The sequence below is a fragment of the Panthera onca genome, chromosome C1, assembly GCF_046562875.1.
Source record: "Panthera onca isolate mPanOnc1 chromosome C1, mPanOnc1 haplotype 2, whole genome shotgun sequence".
In the NCBI taxonomy this organism is placed as follows: Eukaryota; Metazoa; Chordata; class Mammalia; order Carnivora; family Felidae; genus Panthera; species Panthera onca.
This window is the reverse complement of record NC_138346.1, coordinates 133,621,556-133,638,065: the sequence shown is the minus strand read 5'-3', so window position 1 is coordinate 133,638,065 and position 16,510 is coordinate 133,621,556. Positions and strand designations below refer to the sequence as shown.

General features: G+C 37.4%; 1 protein-coding gene and 1 pseudogene across 4 annotated transcripts in view; both read right to left on the bottom strand.

The window, feature by feature from the left end:
• Positions 1 to 16,289, bottom strand: part of COL11A1 (collagen type XI alpha 1 chain) — a 216,188-nt gene extending 199,899 nt beyond the window's left edge. For 2 of the 4 annotated variants that reach the window (XM_060626465.3, XM_060626467.3), the window contains exon 1: positions 15,749 to 16,207. In XM_060626465.3, coding sequence (XP_060482448.3) covers positions 15,749 to 15,854 — 106 coding nt within the window. In that variant the 5' untranslated portion in view covers positions 15,855 to 16,207. Of the gene's footprint in view, positions 1 to 15,748; positions 16,209 to 16,246 lie in introns of those variants that run through there. The other 2 variants (XM_081796410.1, XM_060626468.3) reach the window with 2 other exon arrangements.
• On the bottom strand, positions 7,944 to 8,490 carry LOC132673064 (superoxide dismutase [Mn], mitochondrial pseudogene; annotated as a pseudogene).
• Positions 16,290 to 16,510: the final 221 nt, after the last annotated feature.

The following is a 16,510-nucleotide window of genomic DNA, read 5'->3' as shown; positions in this document are numbered from 1 at the left end:
TCAGGGATGCCCACTCTCCCACTGTTATTCAACTTAGTATTGGAAGTCTTAGCCTCTGCAATCAGACAACACAAAGAAATAAAAGGCATCCAAATCAGCCAGGAGGAGGTCAAACTTTCACTCTTCGCAAATGACATGATACTCTACATGGAAAACCCAAAAGATTCCACAAAAAACTGCTAGAATTGAAATCATGATTTCAGCAATGTTGCAGGATATAAAATCAATGCACAGAAATCGGTTGCATTCCTATACACCAACAATGAAGTGACAGAAAGGGAAAGCAAGTAATTGATCCCATTCACAGTTGCACAAAATAACCATAAAATACCTAGGAATAAATCTAACCAAAGAGGTGGAAAATCTATATGCTGAAAACTATAGACAGCTTATGAAAGAAATTGAAGACACCAAAAAATGGAAAAAGATTCCATGCTCCTGGATAGGAAGAACAGATATTGTTAAAATGTTGATACTACCCAAAGCAATCTACATATTCAGTGCAATCTCTATCAAAATAACACCATCATTCTTCACTGGGCTAGAACAAATAATCCTAAAAATGTGTGGAACCAGAAAAGATCCCGAATAGCCAAAGCAATCTTGAAAAAGAAAACCAAAGCAGGAGGCATCACAATCCCAGACTTCAAGCTGTACTAGAAAGCTGTAATCAAAACAGTATGGTACTGGCACATGAACATTCAGATCAATGGAACAGAGTAGAGAACCCAGAAATTGACCCACAAAAGTATGGGCAGCTAATTTCTGACAAAGCAGGAAAGAATATCCAATGGAATAAAGACAGTCTCTTCAGCAAGTGGTGCTGGGAAAACTGGACAGCGACATGCAGAAGAATGAACCTGGACAACTTTCTTGAACCTTGCACAAAAACTAAAAATGGATGAAAGACCTAAATGTAAGACAGGAAGCCATCAAAATCCTTGAGGAGAAAGCAGGCAAAAACCTGTTTGATCTTGGCCACAGAAACTTCTTACTCAACATATCTCCGGGGGCAAGGGAAACAAAAGCAAAAATGAACTATTGGGACCTCATCAAAATAAAAAGCTTCTGCACAGCGAAGGAAACAATCAGCAAAACTAAAAGGCAACCCACAGAATGGGAGAAGATATTTGCAAATGACATATCAGATAAAGGGTTAGTATCCAAAATCTATAAAAAACCTATCAAACTCAACATCCAAAAAACAAAAAATCCAGTGAAGAAATGGGCAAAAGACATGAATAGACACTTCTCCAAAGAAGACATCCAGATGGCCAACTGACACATGAAATAATGCTCAACATCACTCATCATCAGGCAAATGCAAATCAAAACCACAATGAGATACCACCTTATACCTGTCAGAATGACTAACATTAACAACTAAGGCAACAACAGATGTTGGAAAGGATGCAGAGAAAGAGGATCTCTTTTGCATTGCTGGTGGGAATGCAAGCTGGTGCAGCCACTCTGGAAAAGAGTATGAAGCTTCCTCAAAAAACTAAAAATAGAACTACCCTACGACCCAACAATTGCACTGGTAGGTATTTATCCAAGGGATACAGGTATGCTGTTTCGAAGGGACACATGCACCCCCATGTTTATAGCAGCACTATCAACAGTAGCCAAAGTATGGAAAGAGCCCAAATGTCCATCGAATGGATGAATGGATAAAGAAGATGTGGTATATATATATACAATGGAGTATTACTCAGCAATCAGAAAGAATGAAATCTTGCCATTTGCAACTCCAAGGATGGAACTGGAGGGTATTATGTTAAGTGAAATTAGTCAGAGAAAGATAAAAATCATATGACTTCAATCATGTGAGGAGTTTAAGAGACAAAACAGATGAACATAAGGAAAGGGAAACAAAAATAATATAAAAACAGGGAGGGGGAAAAAACAGAAGAAACTCATAAATATGGAGAACAAACTGAGGGTTGCTGGAGGAGCTGTGGGAGGGTGGATGGGCTAAATGGGTAAGGGGCACTAAGGAATCTACTCCTGAAATCATTGTTGCACCATATAGTAACTAATTTGGATGTAAATTTAAAAATAAATAAATAAATAAATAAATAAATAAACTAGTAAAAAATTTTTAAAAAGTATTTAAAAATATAAAATAAATAAATAATAAAAATAAAAAATAATATCTAAAAGCACTATGTCCTTAAATTTTCAACTTTTTTCAACATCTTTTATAGTTCATGTGAGCACCACCCATGTTTCCCCAGAGTTAGAATTCTCTTGATTCCTGCTATCCATTTCTCCTGACCACTTTGGGAAATCTACTTACAAAAGAATAGAAGACTGAACAGGTTTCCAACTCTAAAGGTCCATCAGATATCATCCAGGAAGTTCCTTGACAGCTTATGCAATCAAATGAGTTTGAATCTGTATTTTCATGTTCACATTTCCATTATTACTCTATAGCGTAAACAGACATTAATACACTATCATTGGCATTTTCCCCTTTCAATAATTTCTTTTTGTATTGCAGAACTGTAAGTTAAATACAGCAACTGTGATGTGAGTTATTTAGTAAAAGTTTTGTTAACTAAAATTTAAATTAAAAAAATAAATAAAATAATTACACAGGTTTAAAGAAGTTTCAAAAACTAATATTTTAATGTCTGTCTTCTGATACTATTTCTACATTTATATCAACACATATATGCTACATACCAACCTTGTATTGCAAACAAACATGAAGTATTAGAAAATAAAACATATTGACCTAAATTTTCCCGTATTAAAAAACATAGGTTTGGAAGTTCATCTTTAAGTGACTATGTGGCACAAATAATGTCAACAGAAATTACATAAATTTCCTATGTCCCAACATAGGTCTTTGTACCTGAAATGATCAGATTTTTTTTTCTGTATTCTATAATATAATATTTGTACTATAAAATGGGATAAGTAACTGTTTGAATACATTAATAAATTGTAAGCTTCTAAGATTTTGGTTGTAGAGCTTACACTTAAATATGCCTGGGTATGGGAAGTGTTTAGAGTTCCTTTTATCCCCAAGAGATTCTATAATAAACTTAAATGTTTTGTCATTTTAAACCTATATTTAGAGAGAGTATATATCCCTACAGAAAAAAAAATGAATAAAATTAATATAAGTATCTCAAGGCTCAAGTTTTTGTTGGGCTTCTTGGAAAAATTGTATCATTGCTATTCAAACAAAGAATAACATTAAATTGATAATGACATGAACAAAGACACATATAAAAGAGTAGCCTGTAGTTTTAGGAATTTTGAAGTTAATTTCATCAAAACCAGGCACCTAAAAAGACTAATGGTAATACCATTTCAGAAAACAGAAACCCAACAATCAAATGTAAATGTACTTCCTTACAATCTCACGAAAATACCAGCTTAAAAAATCAGTTACACAGTGAAATTCGAAATTGGATAGGCCAGGGTAAAAGAAATACATAGTGAAATATTCTGAAGAAGAAGTAATGGAAAAAGTGTGACTCCCACCACAATCCATTGTACCCACATCCCACTATGGACTGTTCATTCTAATTCTGACCTACTCGGTGGTTGAAAGAAATGCATAAATCGCAGGATCCTAGCCTCGATTTAGCACTGATTCGAAATAACAAATAAATTTGCTTTGAATAACAGAATGTATGTGCATTTCCTTAACAACATTTAATATATTTATATGTAGTGTCTTTTAGGTCTTCACCTGCAAATATCACCCATCTACTTTCTAAGTAACCACAAGTCCCACATTATTGCTCTGTTAAACCAGGGAAACAAAATACAAACTCCCATTACCATTTGATGCAATTATAGTCTCTTAAAACAACTGGATCAATGTGCATGGTGTCCATCAAATAAGTAAAATGATTTACCAAGCGGATTTTTTTTATTTTAATTTTTTCTTTTATTTGAGAGAGATAGTGTGTGCATGAGCAGGGGAGAGGAGTGGAGAGGGAGAGAGAGAGAGAGAGAGAGAGAGACAAAGAGAGAGAGAGACAAAGAGAGAGGGAGAGAGAGAGAGAATCCTAAGCAGCCACCACGCTCAGCACAGAACCCAACAACATGCTTGATCCCATGATCCTGGGATCATGACCTAAGCAGAAATCAAGAGTCAGCCACTCAACTGACTGAGCCACCCAGGAGCCCCTACCAAGTGGAATTGAAGTGTCACATTGACTATGTCTAAAAATATGTAAAATAAAATTAAAAACTATGGAAATTATTTGGATAAGAATGGCTTAGATGCTACCCAAATACTTTAAGACAACATTTGTACTCCTTATACTCCAAAAATAACTAATTCTACATTTTGTATAGGGTCTTAAAATAAAATCTCTACCTTTAATTTAAATAAGTCATTACTTTTTATAAATGACAAATAGACTCATATGAGAAAAATAAATTGGTAAATGAAGGTTGAGGAGGCATGGATGTTAATATCAAGTAAGAAAGGTAGAAAGGCCTCAATTAGATGATGTCTGAGCAAAGTTTAGCAAGGCCGAAGAGGCTCCTCTGTCCTGATATTTTGACAGAAGAGCATTCTAAGCAAAAGGAATAACAAGTACAAAGAACCTGATGTAGGAGTTGCCCCAAATGGGAGGAGTTGGAGGAAATGCAAGGAGACAATTATGTCTTCAGCAAAGAAAATAAAAGCAGTCAGAGAAGTAAGGGTGAAGCAGGTTGGAGGCAGGTTGTATCGGTCCTGGGGATGTTCACGGAGTTTAGATTTTATTCCAAGTTAAGATGGAAACCTACTGGAAGTTAAGGGGAAGAGAGGAATAACCTGAATGAGTTCATTTTCCAGACCACTGTGGCTGTTGTGTTGAGAACCGACTACAGAGGGCACTACAGTGGAACAGACTGTGTAGAGAGCAGACAGGAAGCAACTTGCCACTCTCGAGGTGTAAAATTTTGTCAATTTTGCTGTTTTGGACTGAGAGATGAAGTACTGGGTCAGATGCTGGATATACTCTGAAAACATAGCAGACAGGGTTGCTGATGGGTTGGATACTGGAGTAGGAGAGAACAAGAGTCAAAGCTACTCAAGCATTTTAGTTTGAACATCATGACTGATTGTTTTGCCATTAGCTGACATGGGAAAGATGGTGAGAGGAATGGGTTTCAGGAGTTCTGCAATTCAGTTTGGGGCATGCCAATTTTGAGATGACTTAATACATTCCACTGGAAATGGCTAAATAGGCAGTTGGGTATATGAGTCTAGAATTTAGGGAAAATATCTGGGGTAGAAATAAAACTTTGGGGGTGACAGCCTATTAACTTTATTTAAACTGTAATTAATTAATGACACTTATTTTATTTTTTTTTTTAATTTTTTTAACGTTTATTTATTTTTGAGACAGAGAGAGGACAGAGTATGAACGGGGGAGGGTCAGAGAGAGGGAGACACAGAATCGGAAGCAGGCTCCAGGCTCTGAGCTGAAATGACACTTATTTTAAAACTCTATTTGATATAACTTTCTGTGAAAGAAATCATTATGACTTAAAAAATGCTTATAATAGGGGCACTTGGGTGGCTCAGTTGGTTAAGCATCGAACTTCAGCTCAGGTCATGATCTTGCAGTCCATGAGTTCGAGCCCCATGTCGGGCTCTGTGCTAACAGTTCAGAGCCTGGAGCCTGCTTCAGATTCTGTGTCCCCCTCTCTCTCTGCTCCTCCCCCACTCATGGTCTAACTCTCTTTGTCTCTCAAAAGTAAATAAACATTAAAAATTGTTTTAAATGCTTATATTAAATATCTTATCCTCTCAATCTAAATAGAGATCTTGGTCCAATATATGAATCCTCAAAGACAACAACACCAACAACAACAAAAAACTACTTATAATTTATGTCCTAAAACATGCTATAATTTGGATAATAACAAGAATGATCACATTTAAGGTTTAAAAATGTCACGCTCATCTTTGTCTTTTAACAAATTTTCTAAATATGTACACACATTTTGTTTAATGTATCCCCTTATAAAATAGGAAGATAATTCATTCATATATCTTTCAAGTTCATCATGGCCATAACTCTGTATCAAGTGTGACTGTACTAATTATCTTGGAGAACTTCAGGTGACTTTACAGTGAGCTGGCTATTCCAGAAATAGCATCAAGGCCCCAGTTCTCAGGTTGTCAGAAGACCCAATGGTTGCAGCCAAGTGGAACCAGCTAATATTGATAAATATCAAAGTATATACTGGCTTTGCCAACTTAGCCACCTCCTTGTATTTTTTTAATTAGTCACATGATTCTGTGCTATGCAGAAAAATCTATCCATACGGTCTTCTGTTATGTGGCCCTAGTCCATTGTCCTAACCACAGCACTCTCCTGATAACACACACGCCCCATGAGAATAGACACTGGCATGCTATCCTTGTAGTCAGGGCACTTAACACTGATTGCACATAGAAGTGAGTCATTTAATTTTCACGGTTATTGAACACCTTAACCCTGAACTGTCTTGTATCATAAAAAGCTTCTATGAAAATTGAAAGCAGAAATAATATCACAACTCTGAGGATGGCAAAGGAAAGAAGAAATGCCAGCTGAGAGGGTGATACTTAAAAAGTTTGGCATTTCTGATTTACAGTGGCCAAACCGATTAAAATGTTTATTATAAAACTAAAATAAAAGTTTCAATACAAGCATTTGACTTTAATGTTGAGAAAAGCAATATTTGCTAGTATTTAGTTTATTACATGCTATGGAGAGGAGGATTAGAAAAAAGCATTATCTATATTACAATCAGCTGATCTATCAAATCAGTTTTTGCAGAGTCATTATTGTTGGGTAATTGAATCTTTATCAAATGATCTGTACATAGCAGATAAATAACCTTTTACTTGACTTCCAGTACCCTGTTATACAAGCCAGACACATTCCCATTTTTGTGTGTATTTAATTTCTTGTTACAGAAGATCCATAAGCCCTTGGATGTGCATCAAAATTATCTGTGGAGCTTTATAAAACACCTATGTTTGGAATCCATACAAAATAAATCAAAATCCACAGGGATGGGACTACAAGTGATCCTAATGATTTTAGGATCCTAATGATTTTAGGACTATGGAATGGATAAGAACAGAATACAAAAAATATATAATATTCTTCCAAATTATCCAAAATCTATTGTATCCAAATAGATGTAACCACTATTAATCTTACTAGGCACTTGAAACTTTATATACTCCTTGCTTAAAGATGATACACATAATATAATAATTATAATACATGCATAATATGCAAATTACTTTCTAACCTGAAGAATGAGTGAACTAAAATAATCATGAAGCAATAAATATAGATAGGCTATTCTTTACAATAGTTACTAAGCAAAATCAGAAATTCCTAATAGCATACAAAACCGAGATAAAAGTTTCAAAATAAACATATGACAAGAATTTTCCCAATTATTACCTTAACAGATTGATACCACTCTTGGATTAAACTGTTTTGTTCACCAGCAAACAGTGAAACGATGATTTACATTGATGTCAAAGCAATAGTACCACTTCATATGGTGTTTCTATCAGAAAGGAAACTACAATTTTAGAGGTATTCTAGTGAATCAGTAACTTCAAATATGTAGAAGCAACCTTGGAGAGAATGTGGAAAAGTGTTCTTCAAATAAGGAAAGCTAGAGAGACATCCCAAGTCTTTGACTTACAGAGAAGTAAAGAAAGAGAAGATCTAATTACTGCTGACACGACATGAGGAAGTCACTTCACACCACTGTAATTTAACTAGATTTAACCTTGTTCCAGTCCACTGGGCAATGTAAGAAAGATAATTAATAATCTAAATAGTGACAATATTACATACTGTGCATTCTGGCATCTTGGCAGACACTGGGGACAGAAATAAAACTAAATCATAGTCATTACCCCTCAGCAACTCCTTACAGAAGGCTAACATATAAATGAGTAATTTTTAAAATAATGACCTTCTTTTGCAAATTATGTATCTTTTAGTTACATTCTTCCAGTCGATTACACTCCAAACAGCTTTTAGATAATCAGATCTGACACTTGTATAGTGAAGGTAATAAGCATACTACCATATACGTGTGTCCACGTATACTACCATATATGTGGAATAAGACCTGTTGTTCCTTGTGATGGATACTGATTGGAACAGGAAGCAATTTGTAAGTGTCCTTATTACTTAATGAAACCAAGCCAACCACAATCTGAACCTTGAATGCTAACAGACACAGCTGTCAACTTCTCCTTAAATAAGTCAAAGGAAGCAAAGTAACATTTGCTGGTTTCCAGCAACAGCCCTTTTTGTTCTCCACCATCATTAGGGCTTAGGTTTATTCTTGAAAGAGTGGTATGGCCTCCACCACTGAACTTTAATGCAGGCTGAAGAGCTACCTGAATTATAACATCACTTTATGCCAAATCCTCTTTATATTCCTCCTTGGTGGCAAATTATGCACACAATTGCTATGACGCTTACTGTCGTGCAGCTGCATGATTTTGTGCATTAATATTAGGCCCCTGGGCACTATAACCATAAGTCAGGGATGCTGTGTGCAAACATTAGAACACACCATGAAGTAAGCATGGACAAATGATCAAAAGCACGGGCTCTGGAGCAAGACTGTCTAGGTTCACATCCTGGGTCTATCACATAGGAGCTGTGTGACATCCGGCACGATAATTAACTTCTCTGTTTTTCAGTTCTTTCATGGATAAAATGGATATTTTAATATTAGCTTACTTCCAGGGAAGTTATCAAAAAGAAATGAGATTCTATATGAAATGTGCTGACAACAGGACCTGGTATGTAATAAGCATGCATTTAGTGTTACGTGGAGATATCAAATCTGATCTAAATCTTGAAGTAGAAGACATTTGCTAGGTGGAGGAGAAAAGAACAGATATTCCAGGGAAGGAGAATAGCACATTCTAAGCCAGAGGAGAATAAAGGCAAGAGATTTAAGATGGCTGAAGTGCAGGGTAAATGGGGGCAGGTTTGTGGCAGGTGGGAAATGGCTATTCATGAGCCCGGACGTACAGAGGGGTCCCATCGTGAAGGGCGCTCTATATCATGCCAAACCATTTGGACAACACATTTATCTTCAAAACCAGTGAAATATTTTGAAGACTCATCAGCATTCAAAAAGAAGAGTGACAGCTCATAGGTTGTGCACCACTGTCAGACTCAGAGAGGTCAGAGAAAATACCACTTGAATACACATGGCTCTTCTTTCTCTTCAGAGCTAAGAGCACGAAGTGCAAAAGTGCTTTAGAGTTTCTTATTAGCTTTGTCAGGAATTGCAACCACTGCTCTTTCTGGCAGTCATCCTTTGGGAAGTTGTTTGTGAACAGCTGAGTGAGGAAGGAAAGCCAACCACCTCACACAGTGGAAGGTTCACGCCTGTAAGCCCGGATGCCAGTTTACCAGTCAGACAGAGGAAGGAAGCTTCCACTGACACTCTATGCGCTCAAGTTCTATGAATAGGGACCTTCATTTGCCTGTACAGTACAGGGCCATTCAAGAGCAATTAAATTTGTTTAAAATAAGAAAGAAATGCTTTTTAAGGAAAAAAAGAAGGTTTGAAGGGATTGTAAAAGTTGATTGTGCTAAAGCACTTTTACACAGGTTTGTTTTAGTTCTCAATTGTCAAGTCGTATTTAAGCTGGTCTCTTACTCTGAAATATGATAACCTTTCTTTTCTCTGAGTTCTTTCTCCTAAATTAATAGCACTGTCTCTAATTCCATGCGCAGCAAGCAAAGAGTTTATTTTACCAGATAACAGTAGGTCTGGTGATCAGCCAATGTCTAAAGAACCACTAGCCAAGTCAGTAGTAGGCCAAAGACTGCAACCGATAGATACTACTCGCTAAATCACTTTAAAATCAACTTTCATCTTTACCGGCTAGTATTATTCAGGTTGAGTTTGGAGACAACGGAAAATAGGGGGGAAAAGCCTATAAAAATAAAATCACATTAGGGTTTTGCAAGAAAAAGAAATACATATGTCAGACGCATTATAATAAAGAAGGCTAAAACTAAACTTTATGAAAAAAACTAAAACTTTATGTTCTGAATTAAACTGCAAGAGATGTTGGAAGAAGAAAGTCCAAATTTTGGAAAGTCATTATAGTATACCAAAAGCTACACTGAAATCTACATTTAAAGTGAGAGAATTTAGGGAACACTGCAACTTTTTTATACCATCTGTGTATACCTCTCTTTCTTCTTTGCTAAGGGACAAAACTTCAATGGTCTAAAACAAAGTTTGGTTTCCTCTCACCACTCCCAACTCAGGTCACATTTCCCCAGTATCAAATGAGGGAAGTGGAGGAGAAAAAGCAGAAATGCAGATCAGCTCTCAGCCCCCACTCTGCAGTTGCCTTGAATTCCTAATGATTACACCAACTGCCTCTAATTATTTCTCCAAAGGTAGGAGGAAAAGAAAAGTATGTTTAGGATACAATAGAATTCTGGCTTTTGAATACCTAAGTATAATCACTAAAAATGATATAAAGTGATGGGGAGAGCTCAGTACTTATAAGAACCCTGTATTCATAAAAATTGTTAGAGTTGATCATGAATATAAATATTTAGCTTCCACAGTATCTTCTTCAGGACGCTAAGGACATGTACTGCTTTTTCCCTAAAGATAGGAAAACTCTTTATTTGATGGAAAAGCTAGCCCTACCATTATTGTTGCCAGCACAACAAATATTGTGGCAACCTTTTAAGAGTGTCTACTTCTCTGTAGATTAACTGTCCATTTATTCATGAGATATAAGTTGTTTACGTAGTCTCAGATGGTTTAACAATCCAAAAGGAAAATTAATTAGAATTTGCACTACTAAGTGCTCTCCTATTTTTCCCCAATGTTTGCCACTTGTTCAGAAAAAGATTATTATACAAGCAAGTCATAGCAAGTAATAATTCATTATCTGATTTAGTAATAAAACCCTATATATATATTTATATATAATATATACATAATATATATATAACATATATACATAATATATAATACAGCCAATCTATAAGAAACTTGAAAGACACAGAAATTTGACAGTATTTGCAATAAATATAGAGATATATTATTAAATATATTATTTGAAATGCCTGGTCCTCCATTAACAACTTTAGAGTGGATAAAAAACTCACATTCCTAATCCAGCAACGAACGTACATGAAAGATATTTTACAAACTATTATGCTTTCTACTCTGATACCAATAATCTTACAGAATCACATAATCAGGTATATTAACAATACAAATTATCAAAAATTACCTTCCTCCAAACTTAAGAAACTGAGAAATTTTTAAATGCATTCTATAACTCAATTTCCTATCTGATTTTCTTCAATTTCTTTAATTGAATCCACCTTCTCACTAAATCTAAACTCCAATATGTTCGTTTAAGCAATATTTGGTCATTCCATAAAGTCTCAGATCACTATTATTTTGAGATATTTTTGTCACTGTTGCTGACCTTCACTCTACTTAGAAAAACACTGAATATTATAAAATGTTTTTTTAAATTTTTTATGAGAAAGAGCATTCAGCTAATAACTTTTCTATGATTTAGTTTCCTCATTAGTAAAGCAAGAAGGGAGTAAAGAGGAACAATCTCTACAGTAATGTCTATCTCTAGCATTCTCTTTTAAAAAATCTTATCTAAACACCTTTTCTTCCCTTGAAAAATTCATCTTTTTATGACACACTCTCAACCAAGCTTGATTTGAGTTCATTCATTATCAGTAAATACACAATGCTTCAATAAATTAAGCAGAGTGAAGAGAGTTTTTTCAGAAAAAAAGCAAATTTCTAGAAAAGAAAGGTGACTACTTAGTTTAGGGAGTTTTTTGTTTGTTATTGGGGGTTTCTTTTGGTCAGATATCCTACCCAAAAATCTGAAAAGAGATTCATGTTTGCCTTGCTATATTTTAGGGATAACTTAACTTGAATAATATGCTCCTTCTATGTTACTCACCCTGAAGTGAACATAGAACCCAAAAAATTAATTAAATAAATTGTAAGCAATCATACTACCTAGGTGTATATATTTCTCATTTGCACTTCACAATTTTCTTAACAAATATGAAAATACCTCTTACAGAGTAATTTTTATAAAGTAGAGACTCAGGTGTTTATTATGAAGTAAATTGTCACTTAAGAGATTAACAAACTTAATTTCAAAACTAATAGACAATTTTGTGATGGTGTCCATGTTTAATTGAATATATATGTGCCCCTTAATCTGTGTAAAACAAGCAGGAAGATGCTTCTCATAAGACACCTAATTTTCTTTATTGTTTCTCTATTATAGACTTTGTCAATTTTTATTTAAAAAACAAGAGGAAAGACAATATAAATAATCCTAGCAGGCACTGCATGTGTTGTCAGAAGTATATCTGATCTTTTAACTGATTTCTGATTAAGTAGCCACAGTGGCAAACTTGATCTCTTTACAAAGTTGGATTAGCACATACCCTGGAAGCCAGCACCATTTCACCTGCTGCTCCTGGGCACTCAAAACACTCCAGGAAAGCTCACTACCAATTGTTAACTAGCTTTGAAAGTCCTTTATAAAATTAATCAACTTTTTGCAAGGCACAGTATTGGCTTAACCACCAAAGTTTGAATACCATTTTAATTAGTGAAAATGATTCAATTACATACTATTTTTCTCAGTATTCAATTATAGCTTAACCCTTTTTTAAACCCTTAAAACCATCACTCTTAACACAATCACAGCATAGTCACTATAAATTCCAGGTAAATCTCAGGTCCTATCTATGATAAACAATGGCCTAATTGATAAAGAAATCCATAAATTTCTGAGATAAAACATTTATGTCAACCACAGGAAAATATATGAGACATAAAATTGAAGTTGATGCAAGTGAATATATTATAAAAATAACACTCTTATATTAAATCATAATAAATGCTAAAAATCTTTAATAAGCATGTGAAAGATGACCAAGTTACAGAGTTTGGATTTGCAAAGTAAAATAATATGATTCTGTATGAGATTATAAATTTTCTTTTAATCCATTCACTCCAAAAACTATTCTTTGTAAGGTAGATGCTTTAGGATCCTAACTATACTTTCTTTAGAGTCTAATTTATTGGCAACCCAGAAATTTTTAAGGCTTTAATGTTTTAAATCCAAGAAATGCAAATTTTAGATGAAAATAGGCTGTTTTAAATTACCTTTTGATTTAGCAACCAAATCGCACCATTTCATCTTAGTGACATCAATAAGTTATAGCATATAATACCTTTATTTAGAAACTGGAATGAAATAATATTCATTGTTACTTCAACTGCAAATCTGATGGCTAGTATAAGAACTGGACACTGGGTTTATATTTCCCTTGTGTGATGATTCAGACCAATGTTTTCTTTTTAAACATTAGGATACTATTACTTCCTTTATGAAGTTTATTAAGTGGCAAAATGCCTTCAAGAGTACATTTGTAAATATGTAGCTTCCCACTAGGTAGTAAGCACCTAGCAACTTGATGACACAAATACCAAATCTTACAGTATGACTATACACTCTTGTAACTTTTGAGACATTTCATCAGAAATGACAAATAAAAACAACACATGATCCTTAAACTTTGCTATTTCTCACATTACTTGGTCTTATAATAATAGTAAAGGTTCTTTTTCCACCATTTACTTGACATGGAACTGAAATGTTTATTTAAAAGTGTTTCACATCTGAAGCTAGATTGAAAAGAGCCAATTTATGCAACCCAAGTGTAGAAATTTGATCTTTCTAATATCCTTAGAGCTTTAAGGAAGGCCAAATGTGGAAAATAAGACAGAAATATCTTCAGTGAAATAATCCTTGAATGCCTACAATGGTGTCTCCTGAGTTTATATTTCATCTGTCTTCATTGAAGAAACTCTTGGTTTCTATATTTTTAAATTCAGAGCTTCCATTATGGTACATTTGTCCATATGTGTGTGTAACAAGTTGAAAAAGGAGTATATCTGTTCTTTCTTAATCGAGTGTCCTTTTCCAGAATCACTGTAGTCAAAAGGATTTTAAGAGGCCTATGTGCTGAGGCAGATGCTAAATTCCAAATAAATTCCAAATAAATTCCAAATAAAACCAGCAGAGGGCAGAACAGCGAACAGAAATGACCAACCCAGCTGGTGACCAGGTACCAAAGGTAAAAAGCAAACTTTTGATGGATTCCACTCTCAAAGACTCTATTTATCCTTAAAAATGTTTAAATGAATGCATCAGAATAATTAGCATAACTCGTATCAAAATTTAAGCACAGTCCTAAGGAGGCTCTGGCTGTATTTACCAGTTAAAGTCAAGCAGAAGAATAATCAACCACAGCCTGCCACTCAGGAAGGTGAACACCACTAAGCTTGGGGAAGGAACACAGACCTGGTGTGCCAGAGTTCGGCCTCCGGGAGCGCTAATTCCCATTAAGGAGAGCTCAGATCTTGGCATCTACCAGGGCCAGACTCAGGTTTCTGCTAAAGCCTGCGCATTTGGGGTTGACAACTTCTTTCTCCCTCGGCCAATCCTCGCCACCCTTCTTCCTACCCCCCACTTCTCTGTGCACTCCTGACAAAGCTTGCTTTTCTACTCTAAGCTGTTCGGGCTCTGTTAACTCCAAAGGCGTTTGCCCGCCAGTCGTGTCTACAGCACCTAACGGACCGCTCCAGCCAGATGCCTTTGCGGGAAAGGGCGGGGGAAGGGGAGGGAGGAGGCGGAGGGGAGGAGTGAAGTCGCTCTCCCTCCTTGGGTACTGACAGGGCTGCAGTCTTCCGAGCAGGTCTGGTCATTGAATATTTGGTGGTGCCACGTAGGAACTTTTCCTTACCTCTCCCCTCCCACCCCATCCCAGGCCCCCTCCTCTTCCCTCCCAATCCCTGTTCCTCCTCTCCCACCCCATTTGCTTGGCGAGTTTCATCATTCTCCAAGAGAACTGCGAGTCCAACCTGCAAGAAGAAGTGGGGGGGGGGCGCGAGGTGGGGGTCAAAGTGGAGAGGAGTGGACTGAGATTCAGGGATAAGTGTTCCCCCCATCTTCAACCCGTTCTTTACAACCTGCCAATTTTTTTCCCACTTAAAATCTCTCCAAAACGCCACACACACCCACACCCACACCCACACCCACACCCACCCACCCACCAACACACACACACGGTGTTCTCAGTCTTCTAGATTCATCACCTCTGCTTTCTCTTACATCCCTAAAAGTAAAAGAGCCTGTTTCTCACTTTGTTCCACACAAAGAACTTTATCAAGGTTCATTTTATACCCTTTCTCTATATTCCAGCTCACCCTTAAAGAGATACTTCCATTAGTTAGAATCTGAAGAAACCAGAACATGTGTTCCAAGGGCAATCTAGGGACTAGTCCTCAAACAAAAGCTCTGCACAACTGCCCTTGTGTTCAAGGTAATATTTTTCCTCTTTTCAAAGACGCTGGAAAGTGGTGAAGGGCATTTCAGCAGGCTCTGTGCTGACAGATCTTTTTTCCTGCTACCTCTTCTCCCATTACTGTCCCGCCTACATCCATCTCTCTCCAGCCTTCACTTCAACCTGGTGGCAGCTACAATCTGGATTTTATTTAGGAGAATTGTTTTTTTGGGGGGGTAGGGCTTGGGAGGGTGGGGGGAGGAATGGCGGGGGAGGAAGGGTGAAGAGGGGGAGGGGCACAGAATGACAAAGACCGACGGCAATCTCCCACCTCCCCAAAACCACTTTTTTCTTACCTCCTCTGACCTCACTAGCCTGGAAGAGGAAAGTCAGTGCGAGGGTTGTTATGGTGAAATTCCAGAGCCACCGTTTCGTTTTCCACCTAGAGGACCACCGCTCCATCTCCGAGCCCCGCACTCAACCGTGAACTCAGCCCTCGAAATTGCGATTGCAGACCAACTTCGTCCCTTCCCAGGTATCGTCGGGGATGTTTGCTACACAGCCATTGAGGAGGGAGAGGGGGGAAAAGTCAAAGGGCTTTTTCTTTAAAATTCGATGGTTGGCCTCCTTCCTGTGTCTCGCCCCCTCCTCTCCCTCTCGGTTGGCCCCGCCGGCCGGGACCCTCCGATCCGTCCTCCGCGGGGCCCTGCCTTCAGACTGAAGGCAGATAAGGGGCTTCAACCGAAAATCTGAGAGGACTGCGTGCCCCTAAAGGCTTCATGCCGTCAGTGGGCCGGACGAGAGGCTCCGGGCAGCCCCCTCCTCCGCCCACTCCCCTCCCGCGCCCCCCTTACCCCGAGCGAAACTGACAAGCCGGTTGAGGGTCAGACCCAATCACACGCCTCTCGGGCGGCCCCGAGCCCGCCCCCCTCTCCTCCAGCCCAAGAATCAGGACTCCTGGCAAGCCCAGCCCACCAACCACCCCCCATCTCCCGTCGCCTCTCCTCCCTCCTCTCCTACCCAAATCCCAGAGAAGAAATGGGAGGGAGTTACGCGGGACGCGTGCTTGGCTCCAGCACTTTGGGAATGAAAGGAATTGCAGGAGAGCCCCGGAGCCC